This window comes from Eubalaena glacialis, chromosome 7 (assembly GCF_028564815.1).
Source record: "Eubalaena glacialis isolate mEubGla1 chromosome 7, mEubGla1.1.hap2.+ XY, whole genome shotgun sequence".
In the NCBI taxonomy this organism is placed as follows: Eukaryota; Metazoa; Chordata; class Mammalia; order Artiodactyla; family Balaenidae; genus Eubalaena; species Eubalaena glacialis.
In genome coordinates this window covers 109,817,367-109,841,535 of record NC_083722.1, presented here as the reverse complement: position 1 = coordinate 109,841,535, position 24,169 = coordinate 109,817,367, and the positions used below count along the sequence as shown (strand labels likewise).

At 53.1% G+C, this 24,169-nt stretch overlaps 1 protein-coding gene across 1 annotated transcript; it reads left to right on the top strand.

The window, feature by feature from the left end:
- The first annotated feature begins 87 nt into the window (after nucleotides 1–87).
- TMEM43 (transmembrane protein 43) lies at nucleotides 88–24,028 on the top strand. The gene is made up of 12 exons (XM_061197326.1): nucleotides 88–271; nucleotides 12,106–12,255; nucleotides 13,024–13,158; nucleotides 13,747–13,841; nucleotides 14,622–14,671; nucleotides 14,926–14,995; nucleotides 15,746–15,816; nucleotides 16,837–16,958; nucleotides 17,222–17,296; nucleotides 17,797–17,898; nucleotides 19,249–19,366; nucleotides 22,075–24,028. Exons 1-12 carry the CDS (start codon nucleotides 260–262, stop codon nucleotides 22,275–22,277), a joined length of 1,203 nt encoding a protein of 400 aa, XP_061053309.1. The 5' UTR covers nucleotides 88–259; the 3' UTR covers nucleotides 22,278–24,028.
- The last annotated feature ends 141 nt before the right edge of the window (nucleotides 24,029–24,169 follow it).

Genomic DNA, 24,169 nt, shown 5'->3' with positions numbered 1-24,169 from the left:
GGACGGTAGGTTGCGACTTTTGGAGAGTGCACCCGACCCTGGACTACATTTCCCAGGAGGCGGCGCGGCGCGGCGCGGCGAGCGAGAGCCCAAAAGCCCGCGCCCGCGGGGCGGTAACCTTGTGGCGCGTTCCGGGCTCTGGGATTCGGCTGGTTGTGTACCGCTCTCTGGCAGGCGAGAGGCCGCGGGACTCCGCGCTGCGGCCGTAAGCCCCTTTCGGAGCTGAGCCGAGCGAGGCGGGCGGCGACCGGGCCGCGGCATGGCCGCGAACGTGAGTGTCTACTGGTTCGCCGGCCACATCCAGGCTTCCCCGTCTCCCGGCCCCCTCTCCCGGCCCCCTCTCCCCGCGGGCGCGCCGCGGCCCCCTGCCCGGTGACCCCCTCCCTCTCGCGCCTGTATCCGGGCCTTCTGGCAGCTGAGCCGTCTGTCCGTCTCTCCCAGCCCGGCGGGACTCCTTGGGGCGCGCGGTGGCGAGGACCGGGCCTCGGGACGTGTGGCTCCGGCTCCCCGCAGCTCCTCCCTTTGTTCCCAGTTCTCGCTTGGGCTCTCGGATTTCTCCCATGTAAGGACCTTGAGGGCTGGACGGGGACCGCAGAGAAGGGGCCAGTCCACTGGGGTGGTGGCGAAGCCGATCCGCCCGGGCGGAGCTGTTCCGCGACGCACTGTCCGGGCGGGCGGTGAGCTCCCCGCCCCAGGGGAGTATGTAAACCCCGGCTGTGATGCTGCAAAGGGGCGTGGGCTAGGTTGGGAGCGGAGGAGTTAGGACGACGGGGAGAAAGGGGCATTTCCCTACGGCCGGGCCCTCGGCCTCCTAGCATGGATTTGGTTGCAGAGGCCCTGGCCGAAGGTGGTGCCCCTGGAACGGCTGCTGGCTGCTTCTCCCTGCAGCCAGCCTTATCTTTCTATTTAAGCCCAACATTCATTCAACAAACAGAGGGGCACCTCTCGCCAGGGTGCTGGGCGTGGGAGGAGCTGGTGATTCACGCTCCCCTCCTCTGTGAAAGTGTGTGTGGAGCCAGCTCGGAGCCCTGCCAGCCCAGGCACTCCCTTCCTCCCTCCTGCTGTGGTGGAGTGTCTAGCCACTCTCCCCTGGTCTGTTATCCGCTCTTTTCAGGCCCCTCCTCTGTCCCCAAGCGTCCTCTCTGCCTCCCACACCCCCTGAGAAGCCAGGGCTTGTGTCTCCCACAGCCTGGATTAGAGTTGTCTGGGAGGCCGAGAAGCCTTAAATGGTGCACCTAGAGGTGGTCCGTGAGACGCAGGGTCCGCTGCCGGGAGAGACCCAGGCTGTGGCAGGACACGGGCCTGCCGCCATACCGCCACCACCATATCTTACAGATGGGGAACTTCCCCGGCAGGGGAAGGCACTTGCCCAGGGTCTCACAGCCAGCTTGGCAGGTCATGGGAAGGTGTGAGGCAGGTTTTGGAGTCAGGCTGACCTGGGAGAAAATGCAGATTCTTCCTCAGTAGCTGTGTGGTCTTAATCTCTTGGGATTTTTGTTTCCTCATGGGAGCAGTTACTGTGAAGTTTAAGGGAGACTGTGCTTAGCATAGTGTCTGGGGCATAGTAGATACTTAATACATAAAAAAGAAAACAGTTTGTCTTCAGTCCTGGTGGGCAGAGATCTTGGATACATTGGGTCCTGACCTTTGCCAAGGAATGTAGATGAATTAGGGTTCCCTCTGCTGCCAAACCTTTGTTGCTTCACCGAGCAGTGGGGTGCACATTTACAGGGGCCACCAGGGCCTGTGAGGAAGAAAGATCTAAAGATGGTGGGGTGGAGCAGGGAGGCCACAGGATTATTAATCACTGTAAAATCTGTCCAGTGATGGAGTTACTGTTACCATCTCCACTTTATAAATGAGTAAACAGGATCAGAGAGGTAGAGCAGCTTACCCAGTGTTACACAGCAAGTGATTTTCAGGGCCTGTATGTCGACCCCTGTTCCCACCACTCACTGCTCATTGATTCGAAGCCTGGAGTAGGGGAGTGGGCAGGGAGGAAATCTCCACGACCGTCCATGTTTACTGGGCATTTGGTCCAGAATGTGGGCTGGGTGTGTCATGCCACTCTGCACGCTTGCCAGCCTGAAGGGCACCTTCTTCTCTTAAGGCCATTTTTGAGCCCCTTATCTTGATGTTGGCTCCTAGCTGTGTGCTGAGGGGAGGCCCAGGAGGAAGCCAGGCCTTCCAGCCATCGACTTGGGGACTGCACTGGCTGTAGCAGGACTGGCTTTTCCTGTCCTGCGTGCCTGCCTGCAGCGAACTCCCAAGGAGTGAGGAACGCAGTCCAGAGCAGAGTGGTAGCAGAGTGGCCTCCAGTCTGCCCAGATTTGAATCCTAAGTCCATCTCTTAGAGGCTGTGTGATCTGGACTGGTGTTGTAACTGCTGAGGCTCTGTTTTCCCGTCTGCGAAATGGAGTCGTGATAGCGCCCACCTCCATGGGCTTGTCCGTGTCTGGTCTGTGATAGACTGGAGTGTTTGCCATTGTCATCATGATGATGGTTGATGGTCACCTACCTGCCTGCAGCAAATTGCTCCACTAATGTTTCCAAATGGCCTGGAAAGTCAAGACCATTTCTGAATGCAATGGACATCTGGGCCCTGGCAGGCCTGGGCTGGTGGCATTCAGCGACAGTCAGAGAACATGGCACCAGCTTCGTTTAAGCAGAGACTGACTTGACTCTCCTCTTACTCCCCAGTGCCAGGATGGGCTAGCTTACCCTGAGTGCTCATCTGGGAACCACTTACATCTTTGTGGCTTTTGTCAGCTCAGCCCAGCCCAGTCTTGGTATCAGTGATAGAGAAAGCTGACTGCATTCCCACCAGCCAGCACCGGCATGGGGCTCCCTGTGCCCTGGACACTGAGCATCCAATAATTATGTCCTCTGGTTCTTACCACAACCCTATGTACTGGATTATTATCCCTATTTTACCCATGAGGAAGTGCCGGGCACAGAGGGGTTAAATCGCTGCCCAAGGTCTCATAGCTGCTGTGTAGCAGAGTCTGCATTCAAACCCAGCCTTCTAGTTCCAGAGTCCTGCTTTGGATGATGACACTCTGGGTCAGCAGCGGACACGCTAAACTGTGCTTTGTTACCGGCTGGACAAAGCCTGACCCACTGACTCTGGAGTTTGCAGCCTACCATGACCCACCTAGAGCTGCCTAGCTGCCCTCCTCTCCTCCCCATGCCCTCCACAACCCAGCCAGAGCAGAGAGGCCGCTGTTCCCCCTGCTGGGGATGCCGTCACCCTAGGGTCCGCCTCTGAGAGCCCACTCAGAATGCCCCCTCCTTCAGGGGGCCTGCGTTGACCCTCCCAGCTGGAAGGGGTCACTCGTTTAACACTGGATCTACACTGGTGCCCTCTCACCAGGCACTCAGCAAGGCCTGGCACTGTTTGTCGCCCTGACTCAGTGGCCCTAAAGCCTCTCACCCGTACATTCTCACCCCTATGAGGCCTGGCACTGCCCTAAGGAAACTCAGCCTCTATTCGTTGAACTGAATTAGAAATATATCTCTAATAACCTGTTTGTAAAACAATTTGCTAGTTTCTTAAAAAACATGCATCTTCCCTATGATCCATCAGTTCCACTCCTAGGTATGTACCTAATGCCCAGGGGAAATGAAAACACATGTTTCCATGAAGACTGACAAAAATTCAATTAACAGTCAAGAAGAAAAAAAGTTAATTCTGTTTGAGCCAAACAGGATTATAACCCAGGAGATAGACTCTCAGAAGCTCTGAGAACTGTTCCACATGTTAGAAGTCAAAGGCACACACTGCAATGAGAAGCCCATGCACCGCAACGAAGAGTAGCCCCCACTCGCCGCAACTAGAGAAAGCCCGCACATAGCAATGAAGACCCAACGCAGCCAAAAAAAAAAAAAAAAGTCAACCTTCTCCCAAGGCTGTGTATACTGACTCAAGTCTCAAGTGCCATCCCCAGTCCACCCCACTCCCCACCCCCGTCATTGTATCCCATTATCCTGTAGTATGTTCTCCGTTGCACTTACCATTATATAAATGTATGTTACATATTAAAAAAAAAAAGTCAAAGGCACAGTCACGTACATTTTCAAATCAAAGGATCGAACATCAAAATGACATACTGATATTTTATATGAAGTTCATCAAAGACACATTGTCCAGTAGGCACGTACAAAGGAGCAGTAAATCACCATGACTGCCTGCAGAGCTGGGAAAGAACACTATTCTTTTAAGAAGTTGCATTGCTAGCATCGGAAGAAAGGAAAAAAAATAATCTTTACAGTCGAGCAGGCGCTCCTGTCTTTGAGAAGGTCTGGTCAGTGTAATGCAGATGCAGACTGCATGTTAGGGAGGGAGAGAAGAGGCCCAAACGCACACAGAGAGAATTTTATGCTTAAATTTTCATGTCCTGCCTTAAAATATAAATTTCATTTCATCATTTTCCCCCTTTTGATCATTAATCTTTTGGTAGAATACATTAGGTGATCAAATATTTGGTCCCTCGGGGTTGGTGGTTGCTTACCTGCCCTGCATCCTGTCCCTTGATGACAGATCTGAATAGCCTGGTTCTTTCTTTCCTTTTAGGGGGTTAGGCTAGTAAAATGCTTGGCAAGGACTGATGGTCAATTGTCCAATAGGACTTATGCCAGTTTTACCCTGCATATGCGTTGTGCATACCTATTATATAGAACTACAGATATGATCATTAGACATCGTTATTTTAGTTGGAGTTTTTTTTTTTTTTTTTGGCTGCGTTGGGTCTTCGTTGCTGTGTGTGAGCTTCCTCTAGTTGTGGCGAACGGGGGCTACTTTTCGTTGCAGTGGGTGGGCTTCACATTGTGGTGGCTTCTCGTTGCGGAGCATGGGCTCTAGGCATGCAGGCTTCAGTAGTTGCAGCACGCAGGCTCAGTAGGTGTGGCACGTGGGCCCTAGAGCGCAGGCTCAGTAGTTGTGGCGCACGGGCTTAGTTGCTGCATGGCGTGTGGGATCTTCCCAGATCAGGGATTGAACCTGTGTGCCCTGCATTGGCAGGCGCATTCTCAACCACTGCGCCACCAGGGAAGTCCCTGGAGTTTTGAATATACAAGAGGCACAAGAGATTATCACTCTGTAAATGAAATCAATAAAGCCAACGACAATAACAAAGTCACAAGTGGAGCTTTAAGCCATGAATCCACAGAGTTGAGCCATTTCCCTGAGATTTCACCTGGACTGGGAAGGGGATCCTTCAGTGCGGAAATTGTACTTGGTATGTGAGCTGTTAGATGAGTTGTATTAGAGGACTCATCCTGTATGGAAACGCAGCATTTAGTCTGGGTTATAGCACAAGCTTCTCCTTGCAGGGTGGTGTTAAAAATCAAGAGCTATTCGATTTTGCAACATCACTTTCCCATTGTAGAAACTTCAGAATTGAGTAAATTAATCCTATGGAGTAAACAAACATAGAGGTGTATGCTGATGGGGAAACATTTTATAGATTATACGTTTTCTAAGGCAACACTGTTATCTAATATTACATGGGCTAAGGAACTTAGGGATGTCTGTTGGGCTGCAATGCTGCTTGCAGTCTCTTTGGCTGTATGACCAATGGTGCCTGATAGATTTCTGAGCGTATCTCTGTTTACATATATTCCTGCCCTAGGACTCAAGATTCCCAAAAGACTTTGCCACCAGATATCTTGATATCCTGCTAACATGGATCTCTTGACTCTGTCATGGAGAGAGAAAGGAGGTTCATTTGCCTCATTGTATAGACAGTGAGGTAACATAATGCCCAACAAACGTAAGCCTTTTACCTGCCAGCTGTTAAGACATTTATGTGCCCATCCTTGGGTAGGTGTGTCAATTCCAATATCACAGAAGAAGATAAAACCTGGGGATGCAAGTGTTCCCTCCCAGAGAGCTCTCATGAATAGCCACATCGATTGGAAGTTTTGCTAACACGGTATTAAACCACAGTCGTTCTTGCAGGCTTTCCAAAAGCTGTCTATATGGTATTTGACATGGGGGAGGTGCGGGCACAAGTTACTTGTGTTTTTCTCTTCAAGACATTTGTAAGTTAAGTAAGAGATGGAGCTCAGGGCGGGGGGTTTCTTGCAGGCTTTCCAAAAGCTGTCTATATGGTATTTGACTTGGGGGAGTTGCGGGCACAAGTTACTTGTGTTTTTCTCTTCAAGACATTTGTAAGTTAAGTAAGAGATGGAGCTCGGGGCGGGGGTGGCTGGGGTGTGGGTGCTAGCGTAAGTTGTGTCTGATCCCTAAGGGCTGAGGGTAGTATAGTGTCAGACAAGGCATGGACACATTAGTACATTAGAAAATTTGGACCTGAAAGGTTAGGCCAGAGGGAGGTTGATCTAAGTAAGAGGTAACATTGGGAACATCTGAAAAGTCAGTGACAGGAGTTATGAGTGCCTGTGTCGGCCTTGTGTTGCCTGAAGAGTTGGATGACAGATCCAACGATCAGTTAAATTTGCCTCCAGTAGCTATACTTTGCAATAGCTGTACTAAGGAATTTTCCTTCCATCTTAAACTCTGGGGCAAAAGCATAGCTAGAAGTAAAACAGTAACTGTCAATTTTGACAGACATTTGGTAAATAGTACAATTGAACTGGTAGGATGGGTCTTACAGGCCTGGTCTGGACTCTTGGGTCAGCTGTCTGCTGCTGTTGTCCCCTTGTCCTAGCTTGGTGGTGCTCGTCTTAGTTGAAGTAGGGTGTTAGAAACAGGGGTCAAAGTCCATTTAGGTGGAGGGGCCTTTTTTAAAATGAGAGACGTGAATCCATGAATTAATGTCTTTCGGTTTGGCTGAGCATGGATTAGTTAACAATAACGGATAAGGTTCTTTCCCTTGTGGCTGCAAAGAATCATTTATTTGATGTCCTTTCCAATAAACAAAATGACTAGGTTATAATCCATGATCTGTATGGTTTTCTGGGAGCTCGCTATAAAAAGAGTGAGTTACCAATTGTTTTGTAAGTGCCTCAGTGAGACCCTGACAATAATGTAATGTTTCCCTTGAACCACCATGGGGGCAAGTTTCCAAGAATACTGTTTTCCCCAGAAACCGTTTTCTCAGGCGCACAGTGAGTTACAGGGGGTGCATGCTGGAGTGATGGCCGTTGTGCTCCAGACACTAGGTGGTTTTTTTTCAATCAGGTCTAGACCATATTTCTGTGGTGGGGTCAGAATTCCCCTTTTTGTGGCCATATTTGTTTCTCTTCTTTAGTGGCAATTTCTTGAGCCTGTAGAAGGAAATCTTCTACTGGGTTAGCAGGGTTAACTGAGAACAGTGGCCGTTCTGGAGGCTGGATAGGATGAGTGTTTAAAGCTGCCTCATGGGCGGGGGCATCAGCGAGCTGATTTCCTTTAGTTTCCGTACTGTCGGATTTGGAATGCCTGGCGTAGGTGAAAACTGAAAATTATTGAAAATTACAGTTTCAAGAATCGCTAACCGTTTTGGCAGTCGTGTAACAATAACTCTGCAACCTGTTTTCCATTTTTTTATTAAGTTGTCCTGAAGAGCTTAAAAACCTCATTGTTCCCATAACATTCCAAAGTCGTGTGTCACTCCAGAGGCATGGTGACTGTCAGTATAAATATGTGTTACCTGGTCTTTAGCTAGAGTTAAGGCAGTTAATTCAGCTCGTGCTGACTTTGTTCCTGGTAAGTAAACGTTTTCAATTATGTCTACTGTGGGCGTTACTGCCTATCCAGCTCGGTAATGTCCGTGCTCATCCCGTAAGTAGGACCATCTATAAATTAAATTAGATCAGCATTATCAATATGGGCTTCCTGGAAGCAAGAAGATAATTGGTTAACAAAATGCAGTCATGGTTGTTTTCTTCCTGTGGTGCTGGAAGCAGAGTTGCAGGGTTAACGTTATTACATGGAACCAAGGTAGCATAAAGCAACGATACTTCATAGGAAGCTAGCTGGCTTATAGAATAGTGCTGAGGGTGGTGAGAGTTTAGAAGAAACTCACCTGAGTTTGGGACATAAATAGTTAAAGGAGACCCCATTACTGTTTCTTCAGTGGCTTTATGTGAGAGCCGTGGCTGAAATAGCCCTCATACAAGGAGGAAGTCCTTTTGCTACCGAGTCTAATTTAGTTTGGGAGCATAACAGCAAGTCATCTACAAACATTTTTGTAAAAGCATCTGTTATTGTGTAGGTATAACTGTGTATAAATGACAAAAGACTTAAAAGCATGGTTAAAGACCTGATTACAGTGTAGTTATCAAGGAAATTTGGCAATTTCTGTGGCATACAACATTTTAAGATACTGTAAATCATGACTGACAACATACCAGGACATTTCAAATTTTAGGAACTTCATATAATTTCTAGAATATTTATAGTAATATATTTAGCCATATAATATAACCTAACAAGATTTATCATTACTCATTTGACAATGTTTCCCATGTAATTTAACATACCAAATGAGCCTAATTAGTTTAATATTTCTCTTTGAGCTGTTTAGGGGCCTTCTGAAGCTTCCCAAAGTTAGCTGGAGGCCAAAAGGACTTCATTTAGAATTTGATTTGAGGAAGTTTGTGAACGATATCAAGAGGTTTTAAATGTTTGGCTAAGTAGAATCATAAGTCACTGTGAAACAATATTTATTCACTTAACCAAAGTGATAATAAAAGATTTCAAAAGCAAATACAGAAAGTTACAGCAGATTACTTAAGAGGTAAAGAAACTTTACAGTCAGTTATCAAAAGCAGATCAATATTTCAAGAAAACTTTGTCCTCTTAACAGAAAAAAACAAACTCTAGTTTTCACCATTTCACCTTTAATATTAAATTTCATTCGTTTAATTAAATTCAATCTGATCTTAGTAAGTCCTGGCCATGCATAAAACTCTTTTCTCAGGGTTCCCTTTTTAAAATTAATTTTTAGAAATGTATGCCGCTTTATAGTTCAGTCTTCCAACAAAGCACAGAATATATTTACTAATAGTCTCAAACATATTTAATCTCTCTGTAATAAGAGATCAAAGTAGGTAAACATCGACTTCTTTAGCAATTAATGTTTCAGTATTTCTTATTAAGAAAATGATCTAGACATTCAGTGAATTCCATCATTTGACTTAATTTGGCAGAACGCTAAAGTTTCAAGTCACCAAAAATCTGGAGAAACTGTTTTTAGGTAGACATACCATAAAACAAAATTATTCTTAAAGAATTCACCCCGAAACTTATTTATTACTTACGAAAATATTATCATACCAAGTTAATTTTCTTGTTGACAAATTTTATAACAGAGATAACATGAGCTTATTAACTTTCAGTAAACCTAGGTACAGTTAAAGTATTACACTTTATGTTCGACTCTAAAGACATGTCTGTATTAATTAAACCATCAATTCTGACTCATTTTCATTCATTAAAGATTAATCCTAGATTATGTGATCCTTTAAAAATTCGGGCTAGTTTAATTACATTTAGAAATATTTGATTTGTACGCATTTACTTTTAAGTCAATTAAGTAAACCTCTTTTACCAATTAATGTTGATAATACCATTTGGAGTTAGAGACGGATCATACATACATACAGACATGCACATATCCAGCCAGACACGGACAGAAGTCTCCTGGTTTTCCTGCTTGAGTTTCACAACGGCCTCCTCTTTGCACACACTGTGCGCCCCCGCCCCCCCCGCCCCCCCCCCCCGTTCTTTTTTCCAGTTTTAGAGTCTATTAAGCCAAGGTTGTAGACTCAGGCAATGTGGGCTGTGTTTACATTTCAGGGACATGATAAGAATTGTAACTTGAGGCTTTCTCCTAGGAATACTTTTGTTCTCTCAGGGTCAGAATTTTGAAAAGATGTTTTATCAAGCCAGCTTTCTCTACAGCGTTGGAATGTCAAAAGAGCTCCATCCTGGCCATTTCAGAGTTAAGATAAGTGTTTGCAAAAGCATTGGTTTCTTCATGAAGCCAGCCAGAGTGGCTGCCCATCAAGGGGCTGTTCGGCCTTTGAGCACGGTTTCCCATTATTAATTTGGCAGCCCAATTCAGATAGGATCTGAACAACTTTCTGAGGGCGGTGTGATGGATCGAATGTGTATCTGTCTCCCTAAGGGGTTCCCCTTGGGTCAGCTTGACTCTCAAGCTTCTTGGCTTCTCCCTCCGACAGTCTAAAACCACCGTGGATGCTCAGAGCGCAGGGTGATCAGCCTTTATGATGCGCACCTGGCGAGCAGAACTTACTCAGTGGTTGTGCTGGGACTCCCTGTGCGACCCATGCACGTTAAGAGACTTGATCCTCAGACACTTCCCCCAGGTTCTCAGTCGTCTGAGAACGGCTCGTGGCTGGAAGGAGCAAGTGTCCCTTTACTTCGGAGCTGAGCATGCTCAGGCTCTCATTTCACTAGCAGTTTGTTCAGACCATGTATACATAATCTTTCCAATTTAAGTCAATTTTTAAAAGAGACCAGTGAACCCCGTTCACTCCAAAGCTCCTCCAAGGTCCCTGCCTAGGAGATGTTCCAGTACCCCCTTAGGACTCCAAGTCCCAAGAAAAACAGCTCAAGTAAAACTCAGGATGTCATTTAAAGCGGTGCTGTCCAGGTACCAGGAGAACCCACCAAAGTGCCTGAGGAATACAGAGGAGTGGGGCTCCAAGGGCCTGTGCTGGTACCAAGCACCCGTTTAGGGTGGACTCCGGGTGTCCTCTGCTGTCTGGCTCTGATATCCCACCACCTACGCCAAGCAAATGTCCACGAAAATTCAACTAACAATCAAGTGACGAAGCAAAAAGGGCATTTTATTTGAGCCAAACAGGATTATGACCCAGGACTTCTGAGACCCAGACTCTCAGAAGCTCTGAGAACTGTTTCGCCTGCTAGAGGTCAAAGGCATAGTCATGTACGTTTTTGGGACAAAGGATCGTAAATGCAAATGACATACTGATCTACATAAAGTTCACCAAGGATACATAGTCCAAGTAGGTACGTGTACAAAGCGAGCAACAAGTCATCATGACCCCCTGCAGGGCTGGGAAAGAACGCTGTTCTTTTAAGAAGTTACATTGCTAGCATCAGAAGAAAGGGAAAAAAAAAATGGCCTTTATAGTCGAGCAGGCGCTCCTGTCTTTGAGAAGTTCTGGTCAGTGTAATGCAGATGCAGACTGCATGTTAGGGAGGGAGAGAAGAGGCCCAAACGGACACAGAGAGAATTTTATGTTTAAATTTTCCAGTCCTGCCTTAAAATATAGACGTTATTTCACCAGCTTGTACATGAGTGTTCACAGAAGCGTTGTTCATAATAGCTAGGAACTGGAAATAACCAAGGTATCCATCCACTGGTGAGTGAATCAACAGAAGTGATATGCTTGTGGGTGGAATTCTACTTGGCCGTAAAAAGAAACAAACTACTGATACCATGACATAGATGACCCTCAAAAACGTTACGCTGAGTCAAAGAATCTGGACAGGAGTTCATGCTATGTGATGATTCCATTCATACCAGGTTCTAGAAGAGGCAAAACTAATCCGTAGTGATACGGATTCAAATCGTTGTTACTTCTGGGCGGTGGGGAGAGGGAGTATTGTCAGGAAAGGGGCACAAGGAGCTTTCTGGGTGATAGATGTGTTCTGTGTCTTGACACATGGGGTATGCACTTGTCAAAACCAAACACTTGGTCTGTGCATTTTTAACATATAGAATTAAAACTCAATAAAAACTGAGTATAAATAGGACTTCCCTGGTGGCCCAGTGGTTAAGAATCCGCCTGCCAATGCAGGGGACATGGGTTCGAGCCCTGGTCCAGGAAGATCCCACATGCCGCGGAGCAACTAAGCCCGTGTGCCACAACTACTGAGCCTGTGCTCTACAGCCCACAAGCCACAACTACTGAGTCCACGAGCCACAACTACTGAAGCCCTTGCGCCTAGAGCCCATGCTCTGCAACAAGAGAAGCCACCGCAATGAGAAGCCTGTGCACCACAACGAAGAGTAGCCCCCGCTTGCCGCAACTAGAGAAAGCCTGCACGCAGCAACGAAGACCCAGTGCAGCCAAAAAAAAAAAAAAAAAACAGTATAAATAAATAGCGAAATTCAATTTATTTTTTGAAAACCAATTTTCTTTTTTTTTAATGTTTTTTTTCAGTATTCCAGTATGAGTAACAGGAAAGAACATGTCAGAATTACAACCAAGTCCCAGCCAGGCTTCCTGGAGCGGCTGAGCGAGACCTCGGGTGGAATGTTTGTGGGGCTCATGACCTTCCTGCTCTCCTTCTACTTAATTTTTACCAATGAGGTATGATGTTCGGGGTCCCTCTGTGCAGAATGAGGGTCCCTGCAGTGTCAGGGAGCAAAGGCTGTGAATTCGGAGGCTGGATATGGTAATAAGGGTCTAGATTTTATGGGGGCAGGAGCTGAATTAATCAGAGTTTTTCTTTTGTGACCCACCTCAGGACTGATGTAAGCAGGAGGGGGAGTGGATCTGTTCACACACCTGCAATCCTGGGTAGCATCAGTCTCAGGCATGGTTGCATCCAGGCGTTCATGCTGGGTCACTGGGAATCTCCATTTCTCCATCTCTTGCCCATTTTTCTCTGTTGTGGGCGTTTCTTTGGCAGGCTCTTCCTTTGTGGTGGCAAAGGTGGCCCGGTAACTCCAGGGTCACATCCAAGCAGCTTAGCAACCCCAGGGAGAAGAGGAACCATCTCTTTCTAAATCAGTTTAGCAAAAGTCGCAGGGAGATCTCTCAGTGGCCTCAGTCCTCTCTCTGAACCGCTGCCTGTGGCCAGTGGACACAGGATGTGATTGCCGAGGCCTGGGTCACATGATTTAAACAGGCGTGCGATCGCCCCAAGTGAAGCAGGAGTGGAGGGGAGGAGGAGGCAGAGAAAAATGGGGGAGGGGTGCAGGGCAGAAGCAGCAGCAGCTCTTCCCGGCACGGGCGGTGCTGAGATGGGTGCTGGGTGGCCTTCCTGGGAGAGCGCACGTCCTGGGTTCCTCTTGCCCACGGCAGAGGGCACAGCTGTGTCCAGTGGTTGAAATCCTCACTCCCCGCTGTGCACAGGGCCGCACAGTGAAGATGGCGACCTTGCTGGCTGAGGGACTCTCGCTGGTGGTGACCCCCGACAGCATACACAGTGTGGCTCCGGAGAATGAGGGGAGGCTGGTGCACATCCGCGGGGCCCTGCGGACGTCCAAGGTAGGCTTGGCGGTGGTTGCTGACCTGGGGACGTCGGGGCACGTCGCAGGATATTGTCTGATGGAGGATTTGATAGCGTGGGCCTTGGAGACGGGGACGCTTGATGTGACTCCTGCTGTATCGCTCAGCAGCCATGTGGACCCATCTTTCCTGAGTCTCAGTGTCTTCCTCTGTCAAATGGGGAGAATAATTGTAACAGACCAGGAGCCGGTTCTGAAGATTGGGCGGATTCAGTAGCTACCCTCCCGGCACAGTCTCTGGCCCAAGGCAAGAGCCTGACAAAGAGGCGCTTTAACAGTGATGATGGGTTTGTGTGTCTGGTGCCAGGTCTCCTGTCTGAACACCCGACACGCTGCGTGGGCACCGCGCCCTTGGGCCGAGCAGCCTGAGCTCTGCGTGCGCGGCTCGCGTCACAGGCTTGCAGGTTCAGCACTCCGGACGGGCAGCTTCCCTCGTCTCCCCATGCGAGCAGCCGCGGAGTTCTCTGCGCTCTTCTGCCCTCTGGACCTGTTTCTCCTCCAGCCCATCTTCCCCCGAGCCGGGCATTCTTGTCCTTTATTTTTCTTGTTTGTTTGATTCTATCTGAAGCTCTTGTCTGATCCAAACTACGGGGTCCACCTCCCGGCTGTGAAGCTGCGGCGGCACGTGGAGATGTACCAATGGGTGGAAACCGAGGAGTCCAGGTGAGGGGCCGGCGGGTGAAGAGATGGCTGGGGCTGCAGGAGGCGTGGGGATTAGGGCGACGTGCAGGTGGCGCTCACTTTGACACTTCTGAAATTTAAAGTATAAAATCTTCCTATCGGAGAAATGTCCAATTATCCCCCAGTTACTGGCTGATGGTCTTGTTTGGAGGTGGCAGGAATCTCCTGCAGAGGGGCTCGGAGGAGAAAGCGGGCTTGGTTAGCTCCCTTCCGGGGAAGTTGTCCAGGGCTGCCCCAGCTCAGGCTCAGACGGAGCTGTGCCAAGTTGTGTCCCATCTTGTCTTCCATGGCGTGCGGGGGGGCGGGGGGGTGCTTCTGGGTCACGTCCTAGCAGATCTAACAGGAGCCCCAGGCAGGCTCTCATCGACCACACGTACTATGAGTGAGGGTGGAGAGGGGACTCGGGGAGCCCAGGTGGCTCAGTCTGGGGCAGGGCAGCCTCAGGGGCCTCCACAGGGCTGTCGCAGAGCAGAGGGTGCAGGCAGATGGCTGAGCCCACAGGGCACGGCTGCGACACAAGCCAGGGGAGGCCGGTTTCAGCTCAGGATGAGAAAGCTCTTTTCTCTAGTGAGCGCCTGTGAGGCCTGGAGCTGGCTGTTTGCCAGGGAGCACCCTTTTTCTGGGCTGGTGTGGACCAAGCCTGCTTCATCTGGGGAGTCTGACCTGGGAGCCCCGAGGTTGCTTCCAGCTGGAGATGCTTAGAGATGGGGATGCCTCGGGAGTGATGGGCTGACTCTGGTGCTGCCTGTGCTTTCCCTGCAGGGAGTACACCGAGGACGGGCAGGTGAAGACAGAGAGGAGGTACTCCTACAGTGAGTACTGGGCCCCGGGCCTGCGGGCGGACAGGGCACCTCCCTGCACACCCGTGGTCTCTGTCCTCACCAAGCATCAGGCTCCCTGGGTGCTGGTCCTCAGAGCCCTGCTCTCCCATCCATCCAGCGAGGCTCCAGTAGCCGCCCTTTTGGCCCCCGAGTGGTTGCAGGCTTGGATAAGAGGACGTGGGGCCAGTGGGCTTCAAACCTGAGGTTTACCGTGGTTTCTGCGTTGTTCCCTCTGCCTGAAACAGACACTGAATGGAGGTCGGAAATCGTCAACAGCAGAAACTTTGACCGAGAGATTGGCCACAAAAACCCCAGGTGAGAGCTGGGTCCCCAGGCCTTAGCGTAGCCTTGTCGGCCACTAGCAGGTACCCAGCCTCAGCTTCCTCATCTGAGTAATGGAATTGAGTTGCTTCTGTCTCGTGAGCTGATGAAAATGTGGGACAGGGTTCCGAGGTCAGGTCCTGTGCTGGGCACCAGGAACACAGAGGCGAGACCTGACACCCCTGGCCCCAGGTGACCTCCCCTCAAACAGGTCACGGGTGTAAGGCTGGACTGAGTGCCTGGAGGGGTCGTCAGCGGTTGGCGTGGATGGGAGGACAGTCAGCAGGGGTTTTCAGGAGGCAGCAGCGTTTGACCCGGCCCTGCGGGGGTTCAGGCAGAGGAAGGTTAGCTCAGGGGCAGGGATGGGAGTGGCGAGACAGGCGTGACGCTGGGCTGGGCCAGGGAGGGCCTTGAATGTGCACAGTGGGGTTTGGGTGCTAGCCGGGCTGGGAAGGGTCAGGAGGGTGTGAAGTCCGTGGAAGGGCCATCTGAAGGCTGGGGGGCAGGACGGGACACGCTGGCAGGGGTCCAGGCAAGAGGGTAGGAAGCTCTGGGGGACGGGAGGCCGCAGGAGGCTGCTTCTCCCGGGCAGAGGCTGAGGCAGGGGGGGAAAGACCAGACTGTGGGGCTGGGCTGGACGTGCAGGAGCCCTCTGCGTTGGGACCCTGCCCAGCACAACCCACAGGGACCCAAGCAGCGCCTGCCCGGCGCCCTCCTTCACCAGCAGCTCCCCCTCTCCCACAGTGCGATGGCCGTGGAGTCATTCACCGCAACAGCCCCCTTCGTCCAAATCGGCAGGTTTTTCCTCTCAGCGGGTGAGTCTCAGGCCCCTTTAGATGAGCCAGCATTGACCCGGGGCCCTGCACTTCCACCTGGCCGCCTCCCAGGAGCCGGGGCCCTAGCACTCAGCCCTCAGATGCTTAAAGGGGTCCCCTGCTGCCCTGGGCATGGGGTCAGCCGGCGCTTTTCCAGCATCATACTTTGGGCCGAGGCCAAAGGGCAGGTGTGTCCCCAGGAGGTGGGGAACCATGTAGAAGCCCTCCTGAAACCCATACCAGGGAGCACCTGCCAGGTGCTGCGTCCTTATCGGGCTGACCAGGCAGAGCTGAGAGCCCTTCCTTGGCAGCCCTGGAGCCGGCAGCACAGAGAAGGCCCCAGGGCTCCACTTGTGAGCCCCACTGGTGCCCAGCCCTGTGCCCGGGGGGTGCGGTTCATCACAGGCCCCGAAGGGACTCTAAAGAGAGGCTTGCGAGGGACAGGGTGGCACCACTAGCCACAGAAACTCCTGGGGCTCAGTCCCTGCGTCTCAGTCCCTGAGCCTGACCCAGGAAGGACGGAGAGAAGACACTTAGGTGGCAGATAGCCAGCGGGACGGGGGAGAGACTGCGTGAGCCAGGGCCTGGCTTGTCTGCTGTCTGCTGTGGCGCTCAGCTGGTGCCAGCCATGCCAGCCAGCCCCAGCCTCGTGCTGTTGCTGCAGCAGGGAAGCCAGGCCTGGACACAGATGACCAGACCCAAGGTGGAGTGGCTGCCAGGCTAAGGCCTTTCCGGAGCTGTGGTCACTCTGACTGATGGGGAAGAGGGGACAGGGAAGGCTTCCTGGAGGAGCTGAAGACTGAAGGGGGCTGGCATTGCGGAAGGATGGAGTCGGAGGAGGGACTCTGGGTGGGAGACAGCGTGTGTGGACGCCCCGGGTGTGTGGGGTCCCCGGGGGGCGAGCCAGGAGGTGGCCACATGGCTGGGCTTGCGAGGGTGCTTGGAAAGGCCGTCCGGCTGAGGGTGTGCAGCCAGGAGCTGCAGTGGACTCAGCACTGTTTCTAACTGCCCGCCTCTCAGGCCTCATCGACAAAGTGGACAACTTTAAGCCACTGAGCCTGTCCAAGCTGGAGGACCCACACGTGGACATCATTCGCCGGGGGGACTATTTCTACCACAGTGAAAACCCCAAGTACCCCGAGGTACCCAGCGGGCTTGGGCGCTCAGATGGCAGAGGTCAGGGCCCCAGAGTCCCGCCCCTGACAGCGCGCGGGACTCAGAGCCCAGCTTCAGACTCCGGTCCGGTTCCGGTGAATCACAGCTACACTCGCCCAGTGAAATTGGAGGGGAGAGGCTTTCTGGGCGATGGGGCCACCTGGGCAAGGGCGGAGGTCGTGGGAGTGGGGCGCGCCGGGGGCCCAGCTGACGGCTCCCGCCTCCCTCACTTGCTTCTCTTCCACCCCAGGTCGGAGACCTGCGCGTCTCGTTTTCCTACGCAGGGCTGAGCGGCGATGACCCCGACCTGGGCCCAGCTCACGTGGTAATCAGCTCCCCGGGCCGACTCAGGGGGTCCTTCCTGGGTGCAGACACTGGGGCCCAAGCGAGGGCTGTGGGCACCCCCCCCAACCGTGTACACACGTGCCGTGTACACACGTGCCCTGTGCACGTCCATGGGTCCCAGGCTGAGGGCGTGGTGCTAGGGGTCTCGCAGCTGGGCCCGATGAGGTTCTTCCAATCGCATGCCGCCCCTCTGCCCCCAGCCCCGGCTTCTGCTGTGTAGAGACTCGGTCCCACGTTCCTGACCCCGTCACCCCGGCCCCAGCCCCTGCTCGGCCCTGACACGCGCTTCTGCCCGGGGTCCTCCCCGGAGCTTCGGATGGAGCGGCGAAGCGGGAGCTGCCGTCCCCCGGGCCGACGTGGAGGCAGAGGCTCGGGGTGGCGTGGGTGTCCCCGCTCGCTGCCTCATTGGCACACGGTGAGGAGGGGAGCTGGGCCCGCGGGTGGTGGCCCCGCAGCTCTAAGCCTGAGTTCTCTGACCAGGTCACCGTGATTGCCCAGCAGCGGGGTGACCACCTGGTCCCATACTCCACCAAGTCCGGGGACACCTTGCTGCTCCTGCACCACGGGGACGTCTCAGCAGAGGTGAGTGGCCCCTGTGCACCTGTGCTCTGCCCTCCAGTGGCATGTCACAGACTGCCACCACGGAGGCAGACCCAGGCCCCGAGGCGAGAGAAAGCTGTAGAAGGGGTTAGGTCTCCCTGTGTGTGCAGCCCGTGTCCCCGAAGCGGGGAGCAGTGGGCAGAGCCCCTGCAGCCTGGTGTGAGGGGCAGACGCTGAGCTCACAGACATGGAGACAGCAACCTCCTGTGGCAGCGGGCAGCAGGGGACATTTTTGCTGAGTTCCAAGTGAAGAGAAGGGGCCAGTCAGTCGTGCTGGCAGGCCAGGGCCCTCTTTGTCGGGGCCAGGACGCCGGGTGGCCCTACCCAGGCAGGGGCGGGCAGAGGCCTGTGAAGGCTGAGTGTGAGCTGGGGTGAAGGGGTTGAGCTGCGCGGCCCCAGGACCAGGCGAGTGAGGGCGGGCGCCTCCAGAGAGACCAGGGCACCCACCCCATCTGTAAAACGGGGTCACGCCTCACCCAAGCCCCGAGGAGAAGGGGTGCAAAGATGTGCCGTTAGTTCAGCGCCTGCCTTAGAAGTTAGCCTCTCCTCTCCGGGCAGGAAATCCTTCTCTTTAGCAGAAAGTGCGCTTGCATGTTGTTGATGAGCACAGCGTATCCGTGGAGGGCCGTTCTGAACCTGCCCTCTCAACCCATAAGGGTTTGGAAGGTTAAGGTAGTGGGCAGGTGGCAGGGCTTGACCCGCGTATTGGGCATTCAGCTGTCGTCCCCTCCCTTTGGCCCCCAGTCCAGGCAGCGCTGGGCTGTGCCTTCTCCTTGAGCTTGGGACGAGGGTGTGGTCAGGCTGCGGCCCAGGAGCCAGTTACCAACCTCAGGGCAGGGCTGGCCCCTCCCAGCCTGGCGACTGTGAGTCACCCTTTCTCAGGCAGCTTTCAGGGCCCCAGGGAGTTTCTAGAATTGGGAGGCCCAGCCCAGGCCTCTGTCCCGGGGCTCCAGCCTCCCGCAGATGGGGCCCTGGTCTCAGAGCTGCCCCCCAGAGAGGAGTGCTGGGGCTCGTGGCTTGACGCCGCGTGGGGACAGATGACCCCCGGAAGGCGCTGCTGCGGCAGGAGGGTCAGGTTTATTCGGTGAGACGGTGGGCTGGCGGCTCTTGGAGGAGGCGAGCTGTGATCTGAGGGCCCAAACCTGCCTGCTCTGTGCTGCCAGGTGGGCGAGGCACGTAGGCCCGGGTGGTGCCCTTTCCTCCCTCTGGTCTGTCCAGAAACGCAGTGGGTCCTGGGTCAGCCCGGGCCCCTCGGCTCTGGCCCTGCCGACTGGGTAGGCTGGTGACCCCCCGGAGCTGAGACGTGACGGCCCCTCCCCTCTTGTCCTGCAGGAGGTGTTTCGTCGAGAACAGAAGAGCAACTCCATGAAGACGTGGGGCCTGCGGGCGGCTGGCTGGGTAGCCATGTTTGTGGGCCTCAACCTCATGACGCGGATCCTCTACACTCTGGGTAGGTGGGGAGAGACGGGGCCTCCTTGGCCCCTCCCACTGCCGCTCTCCCTTCCAGCCTGGTGGGGTGCACTCAGCCCATCCTGTGCCCCCAAGGCTTTGGGACGAGTGAGCAGGGGAAGCAGCATGCCGGTCAGGATGCTTCCGGGGTAAGAGCGGGCGGATGCCGACCCCCGAGGCTGCGGGTTTCCCCGCTCTGTCCACCCGCCCATCCTCTCAGCCCTTCACCCCTTCACCGCACAGCCGAACAGCCGTGCTGAGGAGGCTGGCCGGCCCGTGCCAGGCCTGAAGAGAGCTCTGGATTCCTTTCCTGGCCCGGCTTCAGTTTCCTCACACCTAATTTGCAGAGTTCTGTGAAATGTTTGGCAAATAGGAAACACTCAGGAACTGTTATGCTTCACCCCCACCCCAAATCCTGGGCTAGACTTGGCACGGCCGCTGGCAAGTCTGGAGCGCAAGGGAGAGCATGCCGGGCTGCCCATGGCCCGAGGTTGACCCGCTTGAGCCCCAGAGCTGCCCGAGCGGCCCAGCCTGGCTCAGGAGGACCGAGTGCCCGGGGTGATTGAGTGTTGGGCCTTGGCTGCTCTCCGGGAGGATGGGGCTTCTCGGGGGACGCCCCGTCCAGTCAGATGGTTCTGTCCACCGTCTCTGGGCCCGGAAACCCGTCCCCCGCTTACCCTCTCCAGCTGGGGAGAGTCTGGCTGCAGTACACGCAGACTCAGATCATTTTACAGCTGGGAAAACTGATGTGAAGGGAAAGGAAGGCTGCTTCCCTTGGGCAGCTGAACTGTGCTCAGAAAGGCAGCCGCGTCTTGGGCACAATTGCTAGGTCCCTCGTGGCTGTGACCTTGGACAGGCTGTTTCCCTCTCAGAGCCCAGTTCCACCATCGTCAAGTTTGTCTCAGAGGGCCCTCCTTTGACTCTCCGACTGGTTCTCTCCACACTGGAAGGCTGATCCTCCAGAGTCAGAACAGACATGAGAGCACAGAGGGACAGTGCAGGGGAGGGACTCAGGAAGCTGCAGCGCAGGGCGCCCGTTCACACCTCCACTCCTGTGATGAGCACTTTCCGAGTGCCTGCTGTGCGGAGGACGCTGCTCCGGGCCCCGGAGCCCACGCAGCCAACAGGACGGACAAGGTCCCTGTCCTCTCGGGGCTTAGCGCGGAGACTAAGACCTGAGGCTCTGCACTCAGACAGTCTTTTTTTTTTTTTTTAATTTTATTTATTTATTTTTGGCTGCGTTGGGTCTTTGTTGCTGCACGTGGGCTTTCTCTAGTCACGGTGAGCGGGGGCTACTCTTCACTGCAGTGCGCGGGCTTCTCATTGCGGTGGCTTCTCTTGTTGCAGAGCACGGGCTCTAGGCTCGCAGGCTTTGGTAGTTGTGGCACGCGGGCTGAGTGGTTTTGGCTCACGGGCTCTAGAGCGCAGGCTCAGTAGTTCTGGCGCACGGGCTTAGTTGCTCTGCGGCATGTAGGATCTTCCCGGACCAGGGCTCGAACCCATGTCCCCTGCATTGGCAGGCGGATTGTTAACCGCTGCACCACCAGGGAAGTCCCATTCAGACAGTCTTAAGTTTAAATCCTGGTTATGCCACCTTCTAGCTGTAAGTTTAACTCCCAGGCCTCAGTGATCTTGTGGGTGAACTGAGGTTAAGAGCAGTACCGGCCTATGCCATGGAGCAACTAAGCCCGTGCGCCACAACTACTGAGCCTGCGCTCTAGAGCCCATGTGCCACAGTTGCTGAGCCCGCGTGCCACAACTTCTGAAGCCTGTGTGCCTAGAGCCCGTGCTCCACAACAAGAGCAGCCATCGCAGTGAGAAGCCCGCAAAGCCCGCGCACTGCAACGAAGAGTAGCCCCCGCTCGCCGCAACTAGAGAAAGCCTGTGCACAGCAACGAAGACCCAACGCAGCCAAAAATAAATAAATTAATTAAAAAAAAAAAAGTTTTAAAAAAAAGAGCAGTACCAGCCTTACAGGGTGGGCGGGGTGTGGTGTGACACATGGTCCCACGGTCAGTGCCCAAACGTGATGCGTGCTTGTGGGGGCCGAGTGGGGGCCCTGCCGTCATGGCAGACACCCGGGCCGGCCGTGCAGACCCAGCGGCACCAGATCCCTGGCCCATGGGAACTGAGTGCCGACCCCCCCAGTGGACGATGGCTATGGAACGCCTGCCTGCAGAGGCCAGTAGGCCAAGGACGGGTAATTCCACAAGGGTTGACGGATCCGAGACTGTATCACATTGGGCGGTAGACTGCAGGGTCCTCGAGGTGGGCGGCTCGGGCCCTTTGAGTCCCCTTAGCCCCTCTGTGGAGCTGGGCGCACAGGTAACTGGTAACGGCTTGGGTGACCGAACAGGCCCCTCCAGGAAGGGCTGAGGGGCCCAAATAGGCCCCCCAGGGGCTTTGGCCCAGCCTGCTTTGTGAGGGGCAGCAGCCAGGTGCTCGCCACCGTCCCGGGAGAGTCTCTGTTCTGCCCTCAGCACACGAGGTCTCAGAGCACGACCACGCGCCCTGCCTGGGGCTGGGACGGGCTGCAGTCGGGAGCAGGGCTCCTCCTCGTGTGACCTCCCAGCTCCCTCAGGCCACATGCCCCCCACTGCTTCCTCTTCCTCCCCACCTGGTCCAGAGACAGGCTGCTGGCTGGCGGGGTGGGGAGAACAGCAGAGCACGGGGGCCTGGGAAGCCTCACTACCTCTCTCTTCCCCACAGTGGACTGGTTCCCCATCTTCCGAGACCTAGTCAACATTGGCCTGAAGGCCTTTGCCTTCTGCGTGGCCACCTCGCTGACCTTGCTGACCGTGGCCGCTGGCTGGCTCTTCTACCGGCCCCTGTGGGCGCTTGTCATCAGCTGCCTGGCCCTGGTGCCCATCATCATTGCTCGGACACGGGTACCGGCCAAAAAGCTGGAGTGAGCCGGGGCTCCGGCACCCACTGGACACTGCCCGTGCCTCGGGACCCAGGTCATCCCCTCCCCCAAACCCACGTCGGTCTTGGATTCCGCACGTGCCCCACTCAGGTGGCAGCCTTGGCAGTGCGCATGGGTGTCGGGTTGGCGTCCATCAGTTAGCACTTCGCACCCCTTCTTGCCAGCGGGCAGCTTTGGTGGCAGGAGGCGGCTCCTGTCCGGCAGCATGACACGCGCCCTCCTGCTTGTTTCCTTTCCTTCTCTTGGGGCCGTGCGGCCACTCGCGTGTTTCATTTAGCTGATGTCTGCCGCGGTGGTGACACTCAGACCTGGGGACGGTGCCAGGCTCCACCACAGCCACCGCCGTGCCCACGTCCCAGGACAGGGCGGCAGGGGCGCCACAAACCCACTCTGGCATGGAGCTTGATTCGGTACTTAAGAGAACCAGGGGGTGTGGTGATGAGGAAGGTGGACGTTTGTTGGGCTTTGCACGCACGTTACCATTTGGCAGAATCTTTGTGGTGTGTAGGACCCCCACAGGCCTGGTTGTTTCTTGCCACTTCATTTCTCTGCACGTAGCTCCCCGACCTGCCCTAAGAGGGGGCGGTTTCAAGTCAGATCTAGAAAACAAACAAACACCTCCTGAATGATTTACGTCTCAGACTGTTACAGAAAAACCCCCTTTCATCTGTCAGTTGAAGGTAGTTCAGAGCACAGAAAGTTCAGTGGGGCTGTTACTTACCTGGTTGAGAAAGTTACCTGTCAGTATTCTGGGTCCCTGAGAAGCTTTTCAAAGCTTCAGGTGCTTTGAAACCAGTGTTAGCAAAAGGCTCGTTTTCCCTCTGGGAGGAGATTGGGGTCTCTATCCGGGAGAGAAAGGCATTTCCTTTCATCCTCTGGCATCAAAACCCAGATCTTCTTGAAGATGATTTTGAGTTTTTAGTCAATTATCCTAAGTGGGCTCCTTCGTGGTGACACCCCACCCACCAACCAAAGTCAGGCATCAGAGGCTGCAGATTTGCAAGCTCTCTGGCCTGGCTCTGTTCATCACAGGTGTGCTTTTGACATTAGCATCTGGGCCTCAAGTGGCTGCTTCTGGGTGATTTATGTGTTCAGTGTCCACAGCTTTATTCCTAAATCAAATCTACCCATGCTTATTTAATTCACAGAGTTTAAGTTTCCCAACTACTCTCAACACCCTTTGAAAGATAAAGTATGTTGTAACATTGATGTCTTAAAAGACTTGTGTGTCCTTTATCTTGCAAGTATTTGGAAATTGTTGTGTTTTGCTGGGAGTGGCTGCTTTAGTGGAGTAAGTATTTGGTAGCTGAATAGGGCTTAGAACTTCTGAAACTCAAGAGCTAATAATCTCTCTCGTTTTTCTGGGCATTTGTGGTATAAACTGAGATTTTTCATGTTCAAAACAGCCAGCCCCAGCGATGAGTTATCTGGGTTTAAGGACTGAAATAGTGTTCACTGTTGCTTGTTAAATGAACAGTTTCTTTGATCTCTCAACTCTTAAAGATGCTTTTGGAAAGCACAGTGACGAGATAATGGCTAAATACAAAATCCTTGATATTTGGTTTGGGTAATATTTTTCTGGTACAGATTTTAAATTACTGCCAATTTCAGGTGTTCTTAAAGACCAAAATCATGTTAAGAAATATTTCAAGCCTTCGGGAAATCATGATGAAACTTGTATTATCTTTGTATTTTTGATAAAAATTCAAAATAAATTTCTAAATATCTTTTGATACAGGAACTTGCCATTATCCCTTTTTTTTTTGCATTCTGTCTGAAATTTCTTTCTGAAAGAATTCAGCCATAGAATTTATTAAGAACCCTATGAATTTTTGGAACTTAGGTTCTAAATTACTTTCAATTTTTTGGAGAAGGCAC